The sequence below is a fragment of the Salmo trutta genome, unplaced genomic scaffold, assembly GCF_901001165.1.
Source record: "Salmo trutta unplaced genomic scaffold, fSalTru1.1, whole genome shotgun sequence".
Classification (NCBI taxonomy): Eukaryota; Metazoa; Chordata; class Actinopteri; order Salmoniformes; family Salmonidae; genus Salmo; species Salmo trutta.
In genome coordinates, this window is record NW_021822768.1 from 15,436 (window position 1) to 34,966 (window position 19,531).

The 19,531-nt window shown below is 45.2% G+C and overlaps 1 protein-coding gene across 6 annotated transcripts in view; it reads left to right on the forward strand.

The window, feature by feature from the left end:
* The window catches only part of LOC115184257 (huntingtin), a gene marked incomplete at its 5' end in the record, with an annotated part of 33,943 nt that extends 15,319 nt beyond the window's left edge, over positions 1 to 18,624 (forward strand). The window contains 22 exon segments of one of the 6 annotated variants that reach the window (XR_003874241.1): positions 613 to 751; positions 825 to 947; positions 1,064 to 1,280; positions 2,859 to 3,004; positions 3,710 to 3,887; positions 4,653 to 4,751; positions 4,957 to 5,141; positions 5,547 to 5,673; positions 5,802 to 5,905; positions 6,483 to 6,637; positions 7,152 to 7,291; positions 7,932 to 8,017; positions 8,375 to 8,505; positions 8,648 to 8,780; positions 8,972 to 9,127; positions 9,358 to 9,548; positions 13,364 to 13,478; positions 13,888 to 14,101; positions 16,889 to 17,111; positions 17,581 to 17,743; positions 17,930 to 18,194; positions 18,359 to 18,624. Coding sequence is in view for 2 of the 6 variants with exons in the window: in XM_029745293.1 (XP_029601153.1) it covers positions 613 to 751; positions 825 to 947; positions 1,064 to 1,280; positions 2,859 to 3,004; positions 3,710 to 3,887; positions 4,653 to 4,751; positions 4,957 to 5,141; positions 5,547 to 5,673; positions 5,802 to 5,905; positions 6,483 to 6,637; positions 7,152 to 7,291; positions 7,935 to 8,017; positions 8,375 to 8,505; positions 8,648 to 8,780; positions 8,972 to 9,127; positions 9,358 to 9,548; positions 13,364 to 13,478; positions 13,888 to 14,101; positions 16,889 to 17,111; positions 17,581 to 17,743; positions 18,034 to 18,194; positions 18,359 to 18,572 (3,397 nt within the window). 6 annotated transcript variants of the gene reach the window in all.
* Between the last annotated feature and the right edge of the window lie 907 nt (positions 18,625 to 19,531).

Consider the following 19,531-nt stretch of genomic DNA (forward strand, 5'->3'; position numbering starts at 1 on the left):
TGTCCATACTGCTGTATATATAGTGTATGAAGGGGTGTCCATACTGCTGTATATATAGTGTATGAAGGGGTGTCCATACTGCTGTATATATAGTGTATGAAGGGGTGTCCATACTGCTGTATATATAGTGTATGAAGGGGTGTCCATACTGCTGTATATATAGTGTATGAAGGGGTGTCCATACTGCTGTGTATATATAGTGTATGAAGGGGTGTCCATACTGCTGTATATATAGTGTATGAAGGGGTGTCCATACTGCTGTATATATAGAGTATGAAGGGGTGTCCATACTGCTGTATATATAGTGTATGAAGGGGTGTCCATACTGCTGTATATATAGTGTATGAAGGGGTGTCCATACTGCTGTATATATAGTGTATGAAGGGGTGTCCATACTGCTGTATATATAGTGTATGAAGGGGTGTCCATACTGCTGTATATATAGTGTATGAAGGGGTGTCCATACTGCTGTATATATAGTGTATGAAGGGGTGTCCATACTGCTGTATTCATGGGTCATTATATCATTTTCACAAGCTACTTTCTTAAGAGATTTTCACCACAAAAAGCCGGTGATGTCGTGTGATGTCATTTCCTGCCTCTTGTTGCTAGGCACCAGAGGTTCTACTCCCTGCTGGACAGGTTCCGAGCCACCGTTGCTGAGGACACCAGCAGCCCCTCCCCTCCTGTGACATCACACCCCCTGGATGGGGAACCGCCACCTGCCCCTGAACTAGTCCAGGCTGACAAGGTGTGTGTGTGTCTGTGTGCTTTATAAAACGTCTGTTTGGGTCATATTCAACGTGTGTATTGTCTTGTTCCAGGAGTGGTATGTTGCCTTGGTGATGTCCCAGTGTTGTCTCCGTGGTGACGGGTCGTTCCTGGAGACAACGGAACTCCTGACCAAACTACCTCCTGACGACCTCTCTACCATCATGACCTGCAAGGTAACACACACACACATACACACACACACACACACACACACTCCAAACTACCCTGTCTTATCCCTCAAAGCACACACTGACCTCTCTCTCTCTCTCTCTCTCTCTCTCTCCACCAGGACTTCAACCTGTCTCTCCTCTGTCCGTGTCTGAGCCTGGGGGTTCAGAGGTTAACCCGGGGTCAGGGGTCGTTGCTATTGGAGACAGCCCTGGCCGTGACCCTGGATCATCTGAGCGGGGTCACACAGCTACTTCCTGTTCCACACCATTCCTTCCTGCCGCCGGCCAAACCTGACCCGGCCGAGCCCTACTGGGACAAACTGGCTATCGTCTATGGTAAGACTAACTCGGAAGGTTGTTGGTTCGAATCCTGGGCTGAAAAATGGGAGGATCTGGCAACTAAAAGCCTTTCCCCGCTGTACGTCAGATTGAGTCTGTGATGTTACCTGATTAAACTGTGGATATGGACCTGGCCAGATTGTACCATTATCACACTGTGATGTTACCTGATTAAACTGTGGATATGGACCTGGCCAGATTGTACCATTATCACACTGTGATGTTACCTGATTAAACTGTGGATATGGACCTGGCCAGATTGTACCATCTGCTTCAGGTGTGTGGTTCCATTCTGGCCATTTAGCTGGCGAGGCCACGTCAGCCAACTACCAGCACAGGCAGCGCTCGCCTCCCGAGGGAGTTGGGAAAACAACTGAAAGTTATGAGTCCTAGAAATAGTTTTCACATACTAACTTTATATGTCCCAACTCAGAATCAAATACGATCCTCAAAAATAACATGGTCTCTGTGGTAGAACGTTTATTTTGATTACGTGATCATAAATCGTTCTTCTGACAAAGCATGTAAACGTTTTTATATCAAACTATTTATATGAATCTGACGGTTCACAATAATCATGTTATTGTGTACGTACTCCGTTCCCGGTCGTGTTCCAATTGGTCACTGGGATCTGCTCGTAACACCAGCCACACGACACCATAAAGACTCAAAATGTGTGACGCTGTCAGAGCCTTCGACCGTACACACTGGTATGTAATCAGCAGACCTGGACCCTGTCACACAGACTCAGCCGTGAGGGGGAAAAACCCTGGCACTGGTATGTAATCAGCAGACCTGGACCCTGTCACACTGACTCAGCCGTGAGGGGAAACCCCCTGGCACTGGTATGTAATCAGCAGACCTGGACCCTGTCACACAGACTCAGCCGTGAGGGGAAACCCCCCGGCACAAGACGGCTAAAACCGTAGTCTGTGCTGCCCTTTACGGTATCCTGGTGCTCCCAGGTCCTGCTGCCGTTGTGCCCTTGAGCAAGGCACTTTATCTTGAAATTAAAAGAGCATCTTTTGCAGAACCTGAAACTAGTGTGTTTTATATATATTTATATATATATATATATTTATATATATATATCTCTTTCACCTGTCAATTATTCTGTTGTTTTCTAGGTGAGGCATGGCTCTACCCTCTCTATGTAGAGCTGTCTCAGTATCTGCTGTGTGTGTATTGTAGGTGAGGCATGGCTCTACCCTCTCTATGTAGAGCTGTCTCAGTGTCTGCTGTGTGTGTATTGTAGGTGAGGCATGGCTCTACCCTCTCTATGTAGAGCTGTCTCAGTGTCTGCTGTGTGTGTATTGTAGGTGAGGCATGGCTCTACCCTCTCTATGTAGAGCTGTCTCAGTATCTGCTGTGTGTGTATTGAATGTGAGGCATGGCTCTACCCTCTCTATGTAGAGCTGTCTCAGTGTCTGCTGTGTGTGTATTCTAGGTGAGGCTGGACTCTACCCTCTCTATGTAGAGCTGTCTCAGTATCTGCTGTGTGTGTATTGTAGGTGAGGCATGGCTCTACCCTCTCTATGTAGAGCTGTCTCAGTATCTGCTGTGTGTGTATTCTAGGTGAGGCTGGACTCTACCCGCGGGTGATGTCTCTGTGTAGAGCGCTGTCTCAGTATCTGCTGTGTGTGGGTCAGCTTCCTTCCCCTCTACAAATCCCTGAAGACAAACAACATCTCATCGCCACCTTCATCACCATGGCGACCGAGGTAAAAAGTTTATAATCCCTGACCTCTAACCCTTGACCCTGTCCCTGGCCAATGAGAAAATACTTTTGGGGGGGGGGCGCCTATGTCCAAACACTATAAAACATTTTTGATATTTAAAAAAAATAATTTTAGGGAAAACGTTTCAATGTATAAACCGCTAAAACCAGATATAGAGTATGTAGAAGAGATAATGGACTTTATGTATTTGGTAATATTATCATCTTTGAGAAATAAAAATCACCTAAATAAAAGTTAGGCGGTCAGGAAGAAGTGAAAATTCCCCCCCCAAACAGTGAATTTAGCACTATGGATTTAGATGTTATCTTTAGGCACTATGGATTTAGATGTTATGTTTAGCACTATGGATTTAGTTGTTATGTTTAGCACTATGGATTTAGATGATATGTTTAGCACTATGGATTTAGATGTTATGTTTAGCACTATGGATTTAGATGTTATGTTTGAGCTGAAGGACACAGCATCAGTCATGGCAACATGCCTATCATTCACCAAAAGTAGCTTTTAAAACCGCAACATTTTCTCTCAGCTCCATGGAGACATTTCTAGAATTGCAGGAAATTTCCTTAAAACTTTGAACATTTCACTACACCGCCAAGATGGGGGATGGCCTCTCGCTCACCACCTAAGCCCCTTTTTGTTCCAGAATAAACCCTGCTTCATGGTGTTGTCTCTCTCTCTCTCTAGTTGGTGGTCTGGCGTGTTCTCCAGGACAGTGTTCCTCTGAGTGTTGACCTGCAGGGGGCTCTGTCCTGTCTGTGTCTGGCCCTGCAACAACCCTGTGTTTGGAACACGCTGTCTACAGCCCAGTACAAAACACACACCTGCTCTGTCATACACTGTCTACGACTCCTCATCACTGCAGGTTAGTGTGTGTGTGTGTGAAGGAGAGAGCACTGTCTACGACTCCTCGTCACTGCAGGTTAGTGTGTGTGTGAAGGAGAGAGGGAATCGACCTGGACACAATTAGTGGATTTGCATGTGGTGTGAATGTGACAAAACCATATTTATAAACTGGATGGTTTGAGCCCTGAATACCGATTGGCAGACCGTATACCTGCTCTAATTACATTGGTAACCAGTTTATAATAGCAAAAAGGCACCTCAGGGGGTTGTGGTATATTGCCAGTATACCACGGTTAAGGGCTGTATCCGGGCACTCCGTGTTGCGTCGTGCTTTAGAACAGCCCGTAGCCGTGGTATATTGACCATATACCACACCCCCTCAGGCCTTATAGCCTACGTGACTTCTAGGCTTTTCTTCTGCTGCCGATGTTTATTACACATCCACATAAAGTATTAAACTCTCTCTCCTCTCCCTCTCTCTCTTTCTCTCTCTCTCTCTCTCCCTCTCTCTCCCTCCTCTCCCTCTCTCTCCTCTCCCTCTCTCTCCTCTCCCTCTCTCTCTTTCTCTCTCTCTCTCTCTCCCTCTCTCTCCCTCCTCTCCCTCTCTCTCTCTCTCCTCTCCTCTCCTCTCTCTCTCCCTCTCTCCTCTCCCTCTCTCTCCTCTCCCTCTCTCTCCTCTCCCTCTCTCTCTTTCTCTCTCTCTCTCTCTCTCTCTCTCCTCTCCTCTCCCTCTCTCTCTCCCTCTCTCCTCTCCTCTCCTCTCCTCTCCCTCTCTCCTCTCTAGTGGCAGTAGGTCCAGGTGACCATCTCTTACATCCAGAGAGGAAGAGAACCACCAGGTCAGACAGTGATACAGACCAGGTCCTCTCTCCAAACACTGACAGTAAGTAATATAGTTGTTGTGCGTTTCCATGATCTTATCATTTTATTCAGTCAGTCTCAGTGACGTTAGAACGTGTTTCATCATAGTTAAGTCTTCTGGCTAGTGGCTACTAATACAGTCTGTTGGCTTGCTGTGTTTTAATGTGCATTTAGATGTGTTACTGTTCTCTCTAATGTGTGTGTGTGTGTGTGTGTGTGTGTTCCAGACGTGTGTGAGCGACGGTCGTGTGAGATCATGGCCGAGCTGGTGGAGGGTCTCCAGAGCGTTCTGTCTCTGGGTCACCATAGAAACAGCGGAATCCCAGCCTTCCTCACGCCGATGCTCCGAAACATCATCATCAGTCTGTCCAGACTACCACTGGTCAACAGCTACACTAGAGTCCCCCCCCTGGTCAGTCACTGGTCAACAGCTACTCTAGAGTCCCCCCCCCCCGGTCAGTCACTGGTCAACAGCTATACTAGAGTCCGTCCCCCCCACCCCTGGTCAGTCACTGGTCAACAGCTACACTAGAGTTCCCCCCCCCCTGGTCAGTCACTGGTCAACAGCTACACTAGAGTCCCCCCCCCCCTGGTGTGTGTGAGATGTTTCAATGAAACATCAACACAACAGCTCTGCCAGTGACTCGGCCAAAAGCCTTAGCTTCTATTTTCACCTATTACAACTTACGACACATGCAAAGGAACACTTTTTAACGTTTTGTGTCCAGTGTTGCAGCTTTAAAGCCTAGTTATTTTTTGCGACCCCCCCCCCCCCAGTGTATTTCCCCTGTAACGTGTCTGTGTGTAACCTCTGTAGGTGTGGAAGCTGGGCTGGTCCCCTCGGCCGGGGGGAGAGTTTGGGACCACCCTGCCTGAGATCCCTGTGGAGTTCCTTCAGGAGAAAGACGTGTTCAGGGAGTTCCTCTATCGCATCAACACACTGGGTGAGAGGGCCAAGTGTTTATAACCTGATATGTCATTGTTCTAGAGGTCTATTCCATATCTACAGTAGACTGTTAGACTGATCCTTTAAGTGTTTATAACCTGTAGTATGAACATTTGTGGTATTCAGGCTGGAGCAGTAGGACCCAGTTTGAAGAGACCTGGGCCACACTGCTGGGAGTTCTGGTCACTCAACCCATCTCTATGGACCAGGAGGAGGAGAGAGAACAGGAGGTACACACACCTCTCTCTCTCGCTCTCTATCTGTCTCTCTCTCTCTCTCTGTCTGTCTCTCTCTCTGTCTCTCTCTCTCTCTGTCTGTCTCTCTCTCTGTCTCTCTCTCTCTCTGTCTCTCTCTCTCTCTATCTGTCTCTCTCTCTCTGTCTGTCTCCCTCTGTCTCTGTCTGTCTCTCTCTCAATTCATTTTAAGGGCTTTATTGACATGAGAAACATATGTTAACATTGCCAAAGCAAGTGAGGTAGATAATATACAAAAGGGAAATAAACAATACAAATTAACAGTAAACATTACACTCACAGAAGTTCCAAAGGAATAAAGACATTACAAATGTCATATTATGTCTATATACAGTGTTATAACGATGTATAAATGGTTAAAGTACAAATGGGAAAATAAATAAGCATAAATATGGGTTAGATTTACAATGGTGTTTGTCTCTATCTTTCTCTCTCCATGTCTCTCTCTCTCTCTCTCTGTGTCTGTCTCTCTCTCTCTCTCTGTGTGTCTCTCTCTCTCTCTGTGTCTGTCTCTCTCTCTCTCTGTGTCTGTCTCTCTGTGTGTGTTGAACAGGAGGACTTGGAGCGGACCCAGTTGAATGTGTTAGCAGTGCAGGCCATCACCTCTCTGGTTCTGAGTGCCATGACTCTCCCTACTGCTGGAAACCCTGCTGTCTCCTGTCTGGAACAACAGCCTAGAAACAAGACCCTTAAAGTCCTGGACACACGGTACACACACACACACACACATGGTGTACACACACGATACACACACACGGTAAACACACACACACACACGGTACACACACTCAGGGTACACACATATTAAGTTTCAAGTTTTAATGTCACATGCACAAGTACAGTGAAATTACTTTATTTTACTAACTCAAATTACAAGATGGCCGCCGTTCTTTCAGACTCAACTTTTCTCTTGTACTGTTTACACAATGTATCCGTTATTATTCACTACAACCGACAACAACTTTTGAACATCAGATCGGTAGTTATTTACCCCAATTCTGGTTTCTGCTTCTACTCTGGGCTGTGGGCTCTGGGCTCTGTCTGTAATTCTGACCCAATTATCAGGCTACCCATTATACACACCCACACCAAGCAACAGCCTAAAATACCACAGTCTTCAGACTTTCTCACTTTGTAGAATGGCTTTTCCCCTCATACTATATTCATATTGACAGGTGACCTAGTTATTCCTGACATCGGCGTGGTCTTGTCTTCCCGTCAGGTTTGGCAGGAAGTTGTCAGTGATCAGAGGAGCGGTGGAGAGAGAGATCCAGGCCATGGTGTCTAAGAGAGACAACGTACACACACACCACCCCTACCACACCTGGGACCCTGTCCCCTCCCTGTCTGCTGTCTCACCAGGTAACACACCTGGGACCCTGTCCCCTCCCTGTCTGCTGTCTCAGCAGGTAACACACCTGGGACCCTGTCCCCTCCCTGTCTGCTGTCTTAGCAGGTAACACACCTGGTACCCTGTCCCCTCCCTGTCTGCTGTCTCACCCGGTAACACACCTGGGACCCTGTCCCCTCCCTGTCTGCTGTCTCACCAGGTAACACACCTGGGACCCTGTCCCCTCCCTGTCTGCTGTCTCACCCGGTAACACACCTGGGACCCTGTCCCCTCCCTGTCTGCTATCTCACCAGGTAACACACCTGGTACCCTGTCCCCTCCCTGTCTGCTGTCTCACCCGGTAACACACCTGGGACCCTGTCCCCTCCCTGTCTGCTGTCTCAGCAGGTAACACACCTGGTACCCTGTCCCCTCCCTGTCTGCTGTCTCAGCAGGTAACACACCTGGGACCCTGTCCCCTCCCTGTCTGCTGTCTCAGCAGGTAACACACCTGGTACCCTGTCCCCTCCCTGTCTGCTGTCTCAGCAGGTAGTCCTCCAAGTTGTTTGTAGTAGTGTCATCCTGGGGTCAGATCCATTCAGCTGTGCAGGGTTCAGAGGTCCTCATGGGTCCTAGTAATTGATGAACAGTGTGTTTCTCTGTGTGTCTCAGCAGGTACACTGATCAGCCATGAAAAACTCCTGCTCCAGATCAACACAGAGAGAGAGATGGGAAACATGGACTACAAACTGGGACAGGTAGGATGGAGGGGAGTGAAGGAGAGAGGGGGCTAGGGAGGAAAGGGAAGACAGACAGACCAAATGGCATAGCTGTGTGTCCTTCTCTTGCAGATATTTTCAGGGTCTCTCTCTAAACCCTCTCCTTTATTGTCTCTCTCTCTCTCTCTCTAAACCCTCTCCTTTGTCTCTCTCTCTCTCTCTCTCTAAACCCTCTCCTTTATTGTCTCTCTCTCTCTCTAAACCCTCTCCTTTATTGTCTCTCTCTCTCTCTCTCTAAATCCTCTCCTTTATTGTCTCTCTCTCTCTCTAAATCCTCTCCTTTGTCTCTCTCTCTCTCTCTCTAAATCCTCTCCTTTGTCTCTCTCTCTCCATCAGGTGTCCATCCATTCTGTGTGGCTGGGGAACAACATTACCCCTCTGAGAGAGGAAGAGTGGGGTGAAGATGAGGAAGATGAGACTGATACTCCGGCCCCCGCCTCTCTTCCTACCTCTCCTATCAATTCCAGGTAAAACACACACACACACACACACACACACACACACACACACACACACACCTCTCAAAGCAGGATACAGGTGTAGACATCCACTCCTGTTCTCTCTCTCTCTTTTCTCTCTCTAACCTCCTCCTCTCTTCTCCTTCTACAGGAAGCATCGTGCAGGTGTAGACATCCACTCCTGTTCTCAGTTCCTATTGGAGCTTTACAGCCAGTGGCTCCTCCCCGGTTCCCCTAGCAACAGACGCACCCCTGTTGTGCTCATCAGCGAGGTCGTCCGATCGGTAAGAACACAGACTCGTTAGTTTGTTCATTCATTCACACAATGGTTACATTGGATTGAGGACTAAGGTGGAAACTCCCTCCAGCCATACTTGCACTGATGCATGATGGGATGGGGAGAGAATCACTCTCGTATTTCTTTGTTGATCATTTCCTTGGTTGATAAAGAGGTTCCTCCCTCCCGTCTCTCTAGTTGTTGGCGGTCTCTGACCTGTTCACGGAGCGTAACCAGTTTGACATGATGTTCACCACTCTGATGGAGCTGCAGAAGAGCCATCCTGCTGAAGATGAGATAGTGAACCAGTACCTGGTGCCTGCTCTCTGCAAGGCTGCAGCTGTACTGGGCATGGTGAGACACACCACTGTTTCCCCCTACACTCATTTTACATACAAATCTTCTACCGTCCCGTGGCCAAATAAGCTTTCAAACGGTTACATTTGGTTGGTCGCTGTGGCCAAGAGGAGGGCCTATAAAATGTTTGCTTGGAGACCACGCCATTGGCCACGCCCACAAATGTTTTTTTCTTTGTTATATGTGTGCTTACAAACCTGTGTGTGTGTGTGTGTGTGTGTGTTCAGGACAAGGCTACGTCTGAACCTGTGTGTCGGGTGTTGGAGCTGACCCTGCGCAGCACCCACCTCCCCAGCCGTATGGGAGCGCTGCACGGCCTTCTGTATGTACTGGAGTGTGACCTGCTGGACGACACGGTGAAACAACTGATACCTGCTGTCTCTGAGTACATACTGAGTAACCTACGGGCCATAGCACAGTGAGTAACACACACACACAGCCCACTTAAAATGGTTTGGGATGAGTTGGACCTCAGTGAAGGAAAAGCAGCCAACAAGTGCATATGTGGGAACTCCTTTAAGACTGTTGGAAAATAATTCCAGGTGAAGCTGGTTGAGAGAATGCCAAGAGTGTGCAAAGCTGTCGTCATGGCAAAGGGTGGCTACTTGATCAGAACCTTGTCCTAAGGTTCAACCCTCCCCTGATGTTAATAGCAGACTAAACCATGCTGGGTTGAAGACCAACGTCTCTGTGTGTCCCTGCTGTTGATGTTGAAAGAGAACCAGGACCTTAATTTGACCCCTCTGATGGTCTACATCATTCAATTACAGTCAATCAGCCATTCAAGGTCAGCCTCATTTGTGTGGGTAATGATTCTGTGTGTGGTATTAGCTCTGAGATGTCATTTTCTGTTGTCAGGGATAAATGTAATGAGGATGGATGTCATTCCTTCTGTGTGCTCTAGTCACGGACGAGGCTAGGATGAAATGCACGGTCATGACTAGTTCTGCAAAGCAACCAGTAATTTACTAAAGTTACTGGAATCTTCAGTCATTTTGGTAATTAACACAATATCTATGGCAATCTATGGTAATTTATACTTGGATAACTTAAAAAAAAAATATGTATTCAAACATACAGTTGAGTTTACATACACTCAGGTTGGAGTCATTAAAACTTGTTTTTACAACCACTCCACAAATTTCTTGTTGACAAACTATAGTTTTAACAAGTCGGTTAGGACATCTACTTTGTGCATCGCACAAGTCATTTTTCCAACAGTTGTTTACAGATTAATTCACTTATAATTCACTGTATCATAATTCCAGTGGGTCAGAAGTTTACATACACTAAGTTGACTGTGCCTTTAAACAGCTTGGAATATTCCAGAAAATGATGTCATGGCTTTAGAAGCTTCTGATAGGCTAATTGACATCATATGAGTCAATTGGAGGTGTACCTGTGGATGTATTTCAAGGCTTACCTTCAAACTCCGTGCCTCTTTGCTTGACATCATGGGAAAATCAAAAGAAATCAGCCCAAGACCTCAGAAAAAAAATTGTAGACCTCCACAAGTCTGGTTCATCCTTGGGAGCAATTTCCAAATGCCTGAAGGTACCACGTTCATCTGTACAAACAATAGTACACAAGTATAAGCACCATGGGACCACGCAGCCGTCATACCGCTCAGGAAGGAGACACGTTCTGTCTCCTAGAGATGAACGGACTTTGGTGCGAAAAGTGCAAATCAATCCCAGAACAACAGCAAAGGACCTTGTGAAAATGCTGGAGGAAACGGGTACAAAAGTATCTATTTCCACAGTTAAACGAGTCCTATATCGACACAACCTGAAAGGCCGCTCAGCAAGGAAGAAGCCACTGCTCCAAAACCGCCATAAAAAAGCCAGATGACAGTTTGCAACTGTACATGGGGACAAAGATTGTACTTTTTGGAGAAATATCCTCTGGTCTGATGAAACAAAAATAGAACTGTTTGGTCATATTGACCATCATTATGTTTGGAGGAAAAAGGGGGAGGCTTGCAAGCTGAAGAACACCATCCCAACCGTGAAGCACGGGGGTGGCAGTATCATGTTGTGGGGGTGCTTTGCTGCAGGAGGGACTGGTGCACTTCACAAAATAGATGGCATCATGAGGAGGGAAAATGATGTGGATATATTGAAGCAACAACTCAAGACATCAGTCAGGAAGTTAAAGCTTGGTCGCAAATGGGTCTTCCAAATGGACAATGGCCCCAAGCATTCTTCCAAAGTTGTGGCAAAATGACTTAAGGACAACAAAGTCAAGGTATTAGAGTGGCCATCACAAAGCCCTGACCTCAATCCTATAGAAAATTTGTGGGCAGAACTGAAAAAGCGTGTGCGAGCATGGAGGCCTACAAACCTGACTCAGTTACACCAACTCTGTCAGGAGGAATGGGCTAAAATTCACCCAACTTATTGTGGGAAGCTTGTGGTAGGCTACCCAAAACGTTTGACCCAAGTTAAACAATTTAAAGGCAATGCTACCAAATACTAATTGAGTGTATGTAAACTTCTGACCCACTGGGAATGTGATGAAATAAATAAAAGCTGAAATAAATCATTCTCTCTACTATTATTTTGACATTTCACATTCTTAAAATAAAGTGGTGATCCTAACTGACCTAAGACAATTTTTCCTCGGATTAAATGTCAGGAATTGTGAAAAACTGAGATTAAACGTATTTGGCTAAGGTGTATGCAAACTTCCGATTTCAACTGTAGTATAAATGTTTTGTGACCATGCGTTTCTAGTGGATAGACTGTATGGTTCAAAAGAAAATACACTAAAATAGATAAAAAATTGAATAATTAATGAAAAGGCATCTAATCAACAATGGCATTATAATCCTAACATATTGACATAGTCCAATGAAGTGTAATATATTGTAAAGGATGTGTCATGCTGAAAGCTAAGCTGATGGTTTATATTATAATACCCCCAATGGTATTCACTAAGCTGATGGTTTATATTATAATACCCCCAATGGTATTCACTAAGCTGATGGTTTATATTATAATACCCCCAATGGTATTCACTAAGCTGATGGTTTATATTATAATAACCCCAATGGTATTCAATAAGCTGATGGTTTATATTATAATAACCTCAATGGTATTCACTAAGCTGATGGTTTATATTATAATACCCCCAATGGTATTCACTAAGCTGATGGTTTATATTATAATAACCCAATGGTATTCACTAAACTCATGGTTTATATTATAATAACCCAATGGTATTCACTAAGCTGATGGTTTATATTATAATAACCTAATGGTATTCACTAAGCTGATGGTTTATATTATAATACCCCCAATGGTATTCACTAAGCTGATGGTTTATATTATAATACCCCCAATGGTATTCAATAAGCTGATGGTTTATATTATAATAACTCAATTGTATTCACTAAACTCATGGTTTATATTATAATGCCCCCAATGGTATTCACTAAGCTGATGGTTTATATTATAATGCCCCCAATGGTATTCACTAAGCTGATGGTTTATATTATAATAACCCCAATGGTATTCACTAAACTGATGGTATATATTATAATAACCCCAATGGTATTCACTAAGCTGCACTAAGCTGATGGTTTATATTATAATAACCCCAATGGTATTCACTAAGCTGATGGTTTATATTATAATAACCCCAATGGTATTCACTAAGCTGATGGTTTATATTATAATAACCCCAATGGTATTCACTAAGCTGATGGTTTATATTATAATAACCCCAATGGTATTCACTAAGCTGAGGGTTTATATTATAATAACCCCAATGGTATTCACTAAGCTGATGGTTTATATTATAATAACCCAATGGTATTCACTAAACTGATGGTTTATATTATAATAACCCCAATGGTATTCACTAAGCTGCACTAAGCTGATGGTTTATATTATAATAACCCCAATGGTATTCACTAAGCTGATGGTTTATATTATAATACCCCCAATGGTATTCACTAAGCTGCACTAAGCTGATGGTTTATATTATAATAACCCCAATGGTATTCACTAAGCTGATGGTTTATATTTAGGCTAATTTTGGTCATTTAGCTGTTTTCCAGAGTGGCTTCCAGTTAGTGCGTTCATTTTAAAGTAGCTAGGTAAGACAACCACATATCAGTTATATTAAGTACAACTTTCCCTCAGTCATTGCTAGTAATGTCTCTCTGTCTGTCTCTCGGTCTCTCTCTCTCTCTCTGTCTGTCTCTCTGTCTCTCTCTCTGTCTCTCAGCTGTGTGAACCTGCACAACCAGCAGCATGTCTTGGTGATGTGTGCTGTGGCCTTTTACATGATGGAGAACTACCCTCTGGATGTAGGAGCTGAGTTTACAGCTGGAGTTATACAGGTTAGTACTGTAGTACTGCTGGGGTTGTACAGGTTAGTACTGCTGGGGTTGTACAGGTTAGTACTGTAGTACTACTGGGGTTATACAGGTTAGTACTGTAGTACTGCTGGGTTATACAGGTTAGTATTGTAGTACTGCTGGGTTATACAGGTTAGTATTGTAGTACTGCTGGGGTTATACAGGTTAGTACTGTAGTACTGCTGGGGTTATACAGGTTAGTATTGTAGTACTGCTGGGGTTATACAGGTTAGTACTATAGTACTGCTGAGGTTATACAGGTTAGTACTGCTGGGGTTATACAGGTTAGTACTAATCCATCTCTCTCTCCCTCCGTCCCCCATTCCACCTCTCTCCCCCTCCGTCCCCCCCTCCACCTCTCTCTCCCTCCGTCCCCCCTCCACCTCTCTAGATGTGTGGTGTGATGGTATCAGCCAGTGAAGACTCTACCCCCTCAGTGATCTACCACTGTGTGTTGCGTGGGTTGGAGCGCCTCCTGCTGTCGGAGCAGCTGTCTCGTATGGACGGAGAGGCGCTGGTTAAACTGAGTGTGGACAGGGTTAACATGCCCAGCCCTCACAGAGCCATGTCTGCACTGGGACTCATGCTCACCTGCATGTACACAGGTAACATCAACATATACCTAGTATCATCTAGCTAACGCTAGCTAGCTTAGCCCTGCATGTACACAGGTAACATTTATCTAGTATCATCTAACTAACTAACGCTAGCTAGCTTAGCCCTGCATGTACACAGGTAACATCTACCTATACCTAGTATCATCTAGCTAACGCTAGCTAGCTTAGCCCTGCATGTACACAGGTAACATCTACCTATACCTAGTATCATCTAACTAACGCTAGCTAGCTTAGCCCTGCATGTACACAGGTAATATCTACCTATACCTAGTATCATCTAGCTAACACTAGCTAGCTTAGCCCTGCATGTACACAGGTAACATTTATCTAGTATCATCTAACTAACTAACGCTAGCTAGCTTAGCCCTGCATGTACACAGGTAACATCTACCTATACCTAGTATCATCTAGCTAACGCTAGCTAGCTTAGCCCTGCATGTACACAGGTAACATCTACCTATACCTAGTATCATCTAGCTAACGCTAGCTAGCTTAGCCCTGCATGTACACAGGTAACATCTACCTATACCTAGTATCATCTAACTAACGCTAGCTAGCTTAGCCCTGCATGTACACAGGTAATATCTACCTATACCTAGTATCATCTAGCTAACACTAGCTAGCTTAGCCCTGCATGTACACAGGTAACATTTATCTAGTATCATCTAACTAACTAACGCTAGCTAGCTTAGCCCTGCATGTACACAGGTAACATCTACCTATACCTAGTATCATCTAGCTAACGCTAGCTAGCTTAGCCCTGCATGTACACAGGTAACATCTACCTATACCTAGTATCATCTAACTAACGCTAGCTAGCTTAGCCCTGCATGTACACAGGTAACATCTACCTATACCTAGTATCATCTAACTAACTAACGCTAGCTAGCTTAGCCCTGCATGTACACAGGTAACATCTACCTATACCTAGTATCATCTAGCTAACGCTAGCTAGCTTAGCCCTGCATGTACACAGGTAACATCTACCTATACCTAGTATCATCTAACTAACGCTAGCTAGCTTAGCCCTGCATGTACACAGGTAATATCTACCTATACCTAGTATCATCTAGCTAACACTAGCTAGCTTAGCCCTGCATGTACACAGGTAACATTTATCTAGTATCATCTAACTAACTAACGCTAGCTAGCTTAGCCCTGCATGTACACAGGTAACATCTACCTATACCTAGTATCATCTAGCTAACGCTAGCTAGCTTAGCCCTGCATGTACACAGGTAACATCTACCTATACCTAGTATCATCTAACTAACGCTAGCTAGCTTAGCCCTGCATGTACACAGGTAACATCTACCTATACCTAGTATCATCTAACTAACGCTAGCTAGCTTAGCCCTGCATGTACACAGGTAACATCTACCTATACCTAGTATCATCTAGCTAACGCTAGCTAGCTTAGCCCTGCATGTACACAGGTAACATTTATCTAGTATCATCTAACTAACTAACGCTAGCTAGCTTAGCCCTGCATGTACACAGGTAACATCTACCTATACCTAGTATCATCTAGCTAACGCTAGCTAGCTTAGCCCTGCATGTACACAGGTAACATCTACCTATACCTAGTATCATCTAACTAACGCTAGCTAGCTTAGCCCTGCATGTACACAGGTAACATCTACCTATACCTAGTATCATCTAACTAACGCTAGCTACCTTGTATCATCTTACTAACGCTTGTTAGCTCATAGCTGCACATACACAGGTAAGACATCTAGACATACCTATACCTGGCTAACTAACTCTAGCTAGCTTATTCCTGCTATCTGCATGTACACAGCTATGATTTTACAACAACGATACCATCCTACTCATATTACACAAGTAGGGTAACTAGATACTAGTTAATATAACCTAACTAATGCTAACTTGCCTAGCCCTGCATGTATGTAGTTCCAAGACAACTAACTATTAGCCATTATCACTAAACTAATTCTAGGTAGCTTACGCTTGCATGTACGCATGAGAATAATGCATTACGCTGTAGGTGTATAACAAGTGTCCTGCCATGCTAGAGCTGGAATAAAGCTAACGTAACAATGTAGAGGCTATAGCTATCGCTAACATATCAATGTAGAGGCTATCGCTAACATAACAATGTAGAGGCTATAGCTATCGCTAATATAACAGTGTAGACGCTATAGCAATTGCAAACATAACAATGTAGAGGCTATAGCTAACATAACAATGTAGAGGCTATAGCTTACACTAACATAACAATGTAGGGGCTATAGCTTACACTAACATAACAATGTAGAGGCTATAGCTTACACTAACATAACAATGTAGAGGCTATAGCTTACACTAACATAACAATGTAGGGGCTATAGCTTACACTAACATAACAATGTAGAGGCTATAGCTTATACTAACATAACAATGTAGGGGCTATAGCTATCGCTAACATAACAATGTAGGGGCTATAGCTATCGCTAATATAGCTAACACTAACATAATAAAGTATATAGCTAATGCTAACAATTCTAAGAATCCCCTTTCTTCCCAGGACAGGAAAACAAGATTCCCTCCTACGACCAATTAACTAACCCCAATCCTACAAACTCCTCCCTCACAAACTAGCCTGGGTACCAGTCTGTTTAGCTAACATTCCACAAGGTGTGGATTGTTAGTCACACACACACTGATACCCAGGCTACCACCAAACCAGCTTTGTCTACGAATAAAAAAATAACCAAACTTTTCCATCAAACAATCGTTTAATAATCACGACGAATCACCCTCTCATCCTCCCAGCGGTGCGTACCTCAGCGTCGACAGCAGAGTCAGCGTTGGGGTCAGAGGTGATGGGGTCAGAGGTTAGAGGTCAGGGGTCAGAGGTTACCTCGGGTCCTGTTGCTTTCTCCTCAGGCAAGGAGAAGGCCAGCCCCGGTCGCCCGGCCGGCGCTGTCGACCCTCAGGCCCCCGACAGCGAGTCTGTCATCGTTGCCATGGAGAGGGTCTCTGTGCTCTTCGACAGGTAGGGTGGTGACGACAACACGTCTGGACAATAAACACGTCTACACACAACTCTATCAGACACACAACACTCTGTCATATTTCATCCAGTGGGGCTTCAGAACATTACTGTTAGCCCATCTGCTAAATGAATGTAATGGGAACAGTTTTCTCATATTAGACATAGTAATAGACTGTTATATATCTGGTTTGATGTTTTCTCATATCAACCATAGTAATAGACTGTTATATATCTGGTTTGATGTTGTCTCATATCAACCATAGACAGACTGATATCTGGTTTTCCATGTCCGTTATTCCTGGTCTTCCGGGATCCTTTATTTTTGGGTCTATTTTATAACGTCTCATGTACCCAGTCTTTTTGGGGGGGGTTGTCTATTTTCTAACAATGTACCCAGTCTCACAGTTGTTTTCTGATGTCTGCTTTTCCATGTCCGTTATCCCTGATATTTCCTACATTGTTGTCCCAGGATCCGTAAGGGTTTCCCCAGCGAGGCACGGGTGGTGGCTAGGATTCTTCCTCAGTTCCTGGACGACTTCTTCCCTCCGCAGGACGTCATGAACAAGGTCATCGGAGAGTTCCTGTCCAATCAGCAGCCTTACCCACAGTTCATGGCTACTGTCGTCTACAAGGTCAGTGTGAGAATGGTGGAAAGTAAAGGTGGGTACAACTCCATGTGACAGACAACTCACTCTCTTTCGCTACCCCCCCATCTCTCTCTCCTCTCTCTCTCCTCCCTCTCTCTCTCTCCTCCCTCTCTCTCTCTCTCTCTCTCTCCTCCCTCTCTCTCTCCTCCCTCTCCTCCCTCTCTCTCTCAGGTGTTCCAGACCCTCCATGCTACAGGCCAGTCCAGTATGGTGACAGACTGGGTGTTACTGTCTCTATCTAACTCTCCTTCCCTCTCTAACCCTGTGTCTCTCAGGTGTTCCAGACCCTCCATGCTACAGGCCAGTCCAGTATGGTGACAGACTGGGTGTTACTGTCTCTATCTAACTTCACCCAGAGAACCCCAGTTGCCATGGCCATGTGGAGTCTGTCTTGCTTCTTTATCTCTGCCTCCACCTCCCAGTGGGTCTCTGCTCTGTATCCTTACTAGAGAGGGGGACGTGTGGGGTTGTAGTCTGCCTGTCTGTCTGTCTGTCTGTCTGTCTGTCTGTCTGTCTGTCTGTCTGTCTGTCTGTCTGTGTGTGGTAGAGAAGTAGAAGTCATATTGTCCTCCATCTCTCCTTAACTCCTCTCCCCCCCAGCCTGCCCCATGTCATCAGCCGTATGGGTAAGAGTGACGTGGTGGACATCAGCCTGTTCTGTCTGGTAGCCCTGGACTTCTACAGACACCAGCTAGATGAAGAGTTGGACCGCAGAGCCTTCCAGTCGGTCTTCCAGACCGTAGCCTCACCTGGCAACACCTATCAGCAACTACTGGACTGTCTGCAGAGTATCCACCAAGACACATCACTCTGAGAGGGAGAGAGATGTAGCCCCTATCACCACACATCACAGAGAGGGAGAGAAAGAGCGAGGGAGAGAGAGACAGATAGGGAGGGAGGGATGGAGGGAGAGAGCGAGAGAGAGGGAGAGAGCGAGAGAGAGGGAGAGAGCGAGCGAGAGAGAGGGAGAGAGCGAGAGAGAGGGAAAGAGAGAGGGAGGGAGACAGGGAGGGAGGGAGACAGGGAGGGAGGGAGAGACAGAGGGAGGGAGAGACAGAGGGAGGGAGAGACGGGGAGAGAGAGAGGGGGAGACAGACAGAGGGAGAGAAAGCGAGAGACAGAGAGGGAGGGATGGAGAGAGAGACAGAGGGAGGGAGACAGTGACAGAAGGAGAGGGCGAGAGAGACCAAACAATTAAACGGACGGACACACAACTAGTCTTTCTTTGTCCAAATCAGACGGCCTCATCTCCTTTCCCTCTCAGCTGCTGATCTGACATAGTTGAAGAGCCAAAAGGAAAGCGACATGACAGATGATGTAGTGTCTTACTGTACTAGACATACAGGAAAGCAGAGAGCTGACAGAGGAAGGAAGCCATTTTACAGTGTTAGGACACTGCTAGCTAGCTACAGGCTCGTACTTGACTCCCTCCCTTCTAGAGAAATAATTGAAAGAAAGAAGAATTGGCTCATTAAGATTATTTTGGTTCTGCCTGCACCCTCGTTTCCCCCCGGACCATTAATTAAGAAGGACAACAACACACCCACTCGTACATGACATGAGGGACTTCTAGCACCTTGATGACGAACTAAGAAAAATAATATTCAATCCTCCCCCCCCAAAAAAAGAGGAAAAAACCTGGAATTGTATATTTTCCTGTGAGGACTTGTACTTCATTGGTTGTGGTGTGAAATCAAGATAAGATTAAAAAAAAAAAAAATCTAAAGTATTTCCTAATATTTAAAAGTTCCATACTTCTATTTTTCAGTGTGT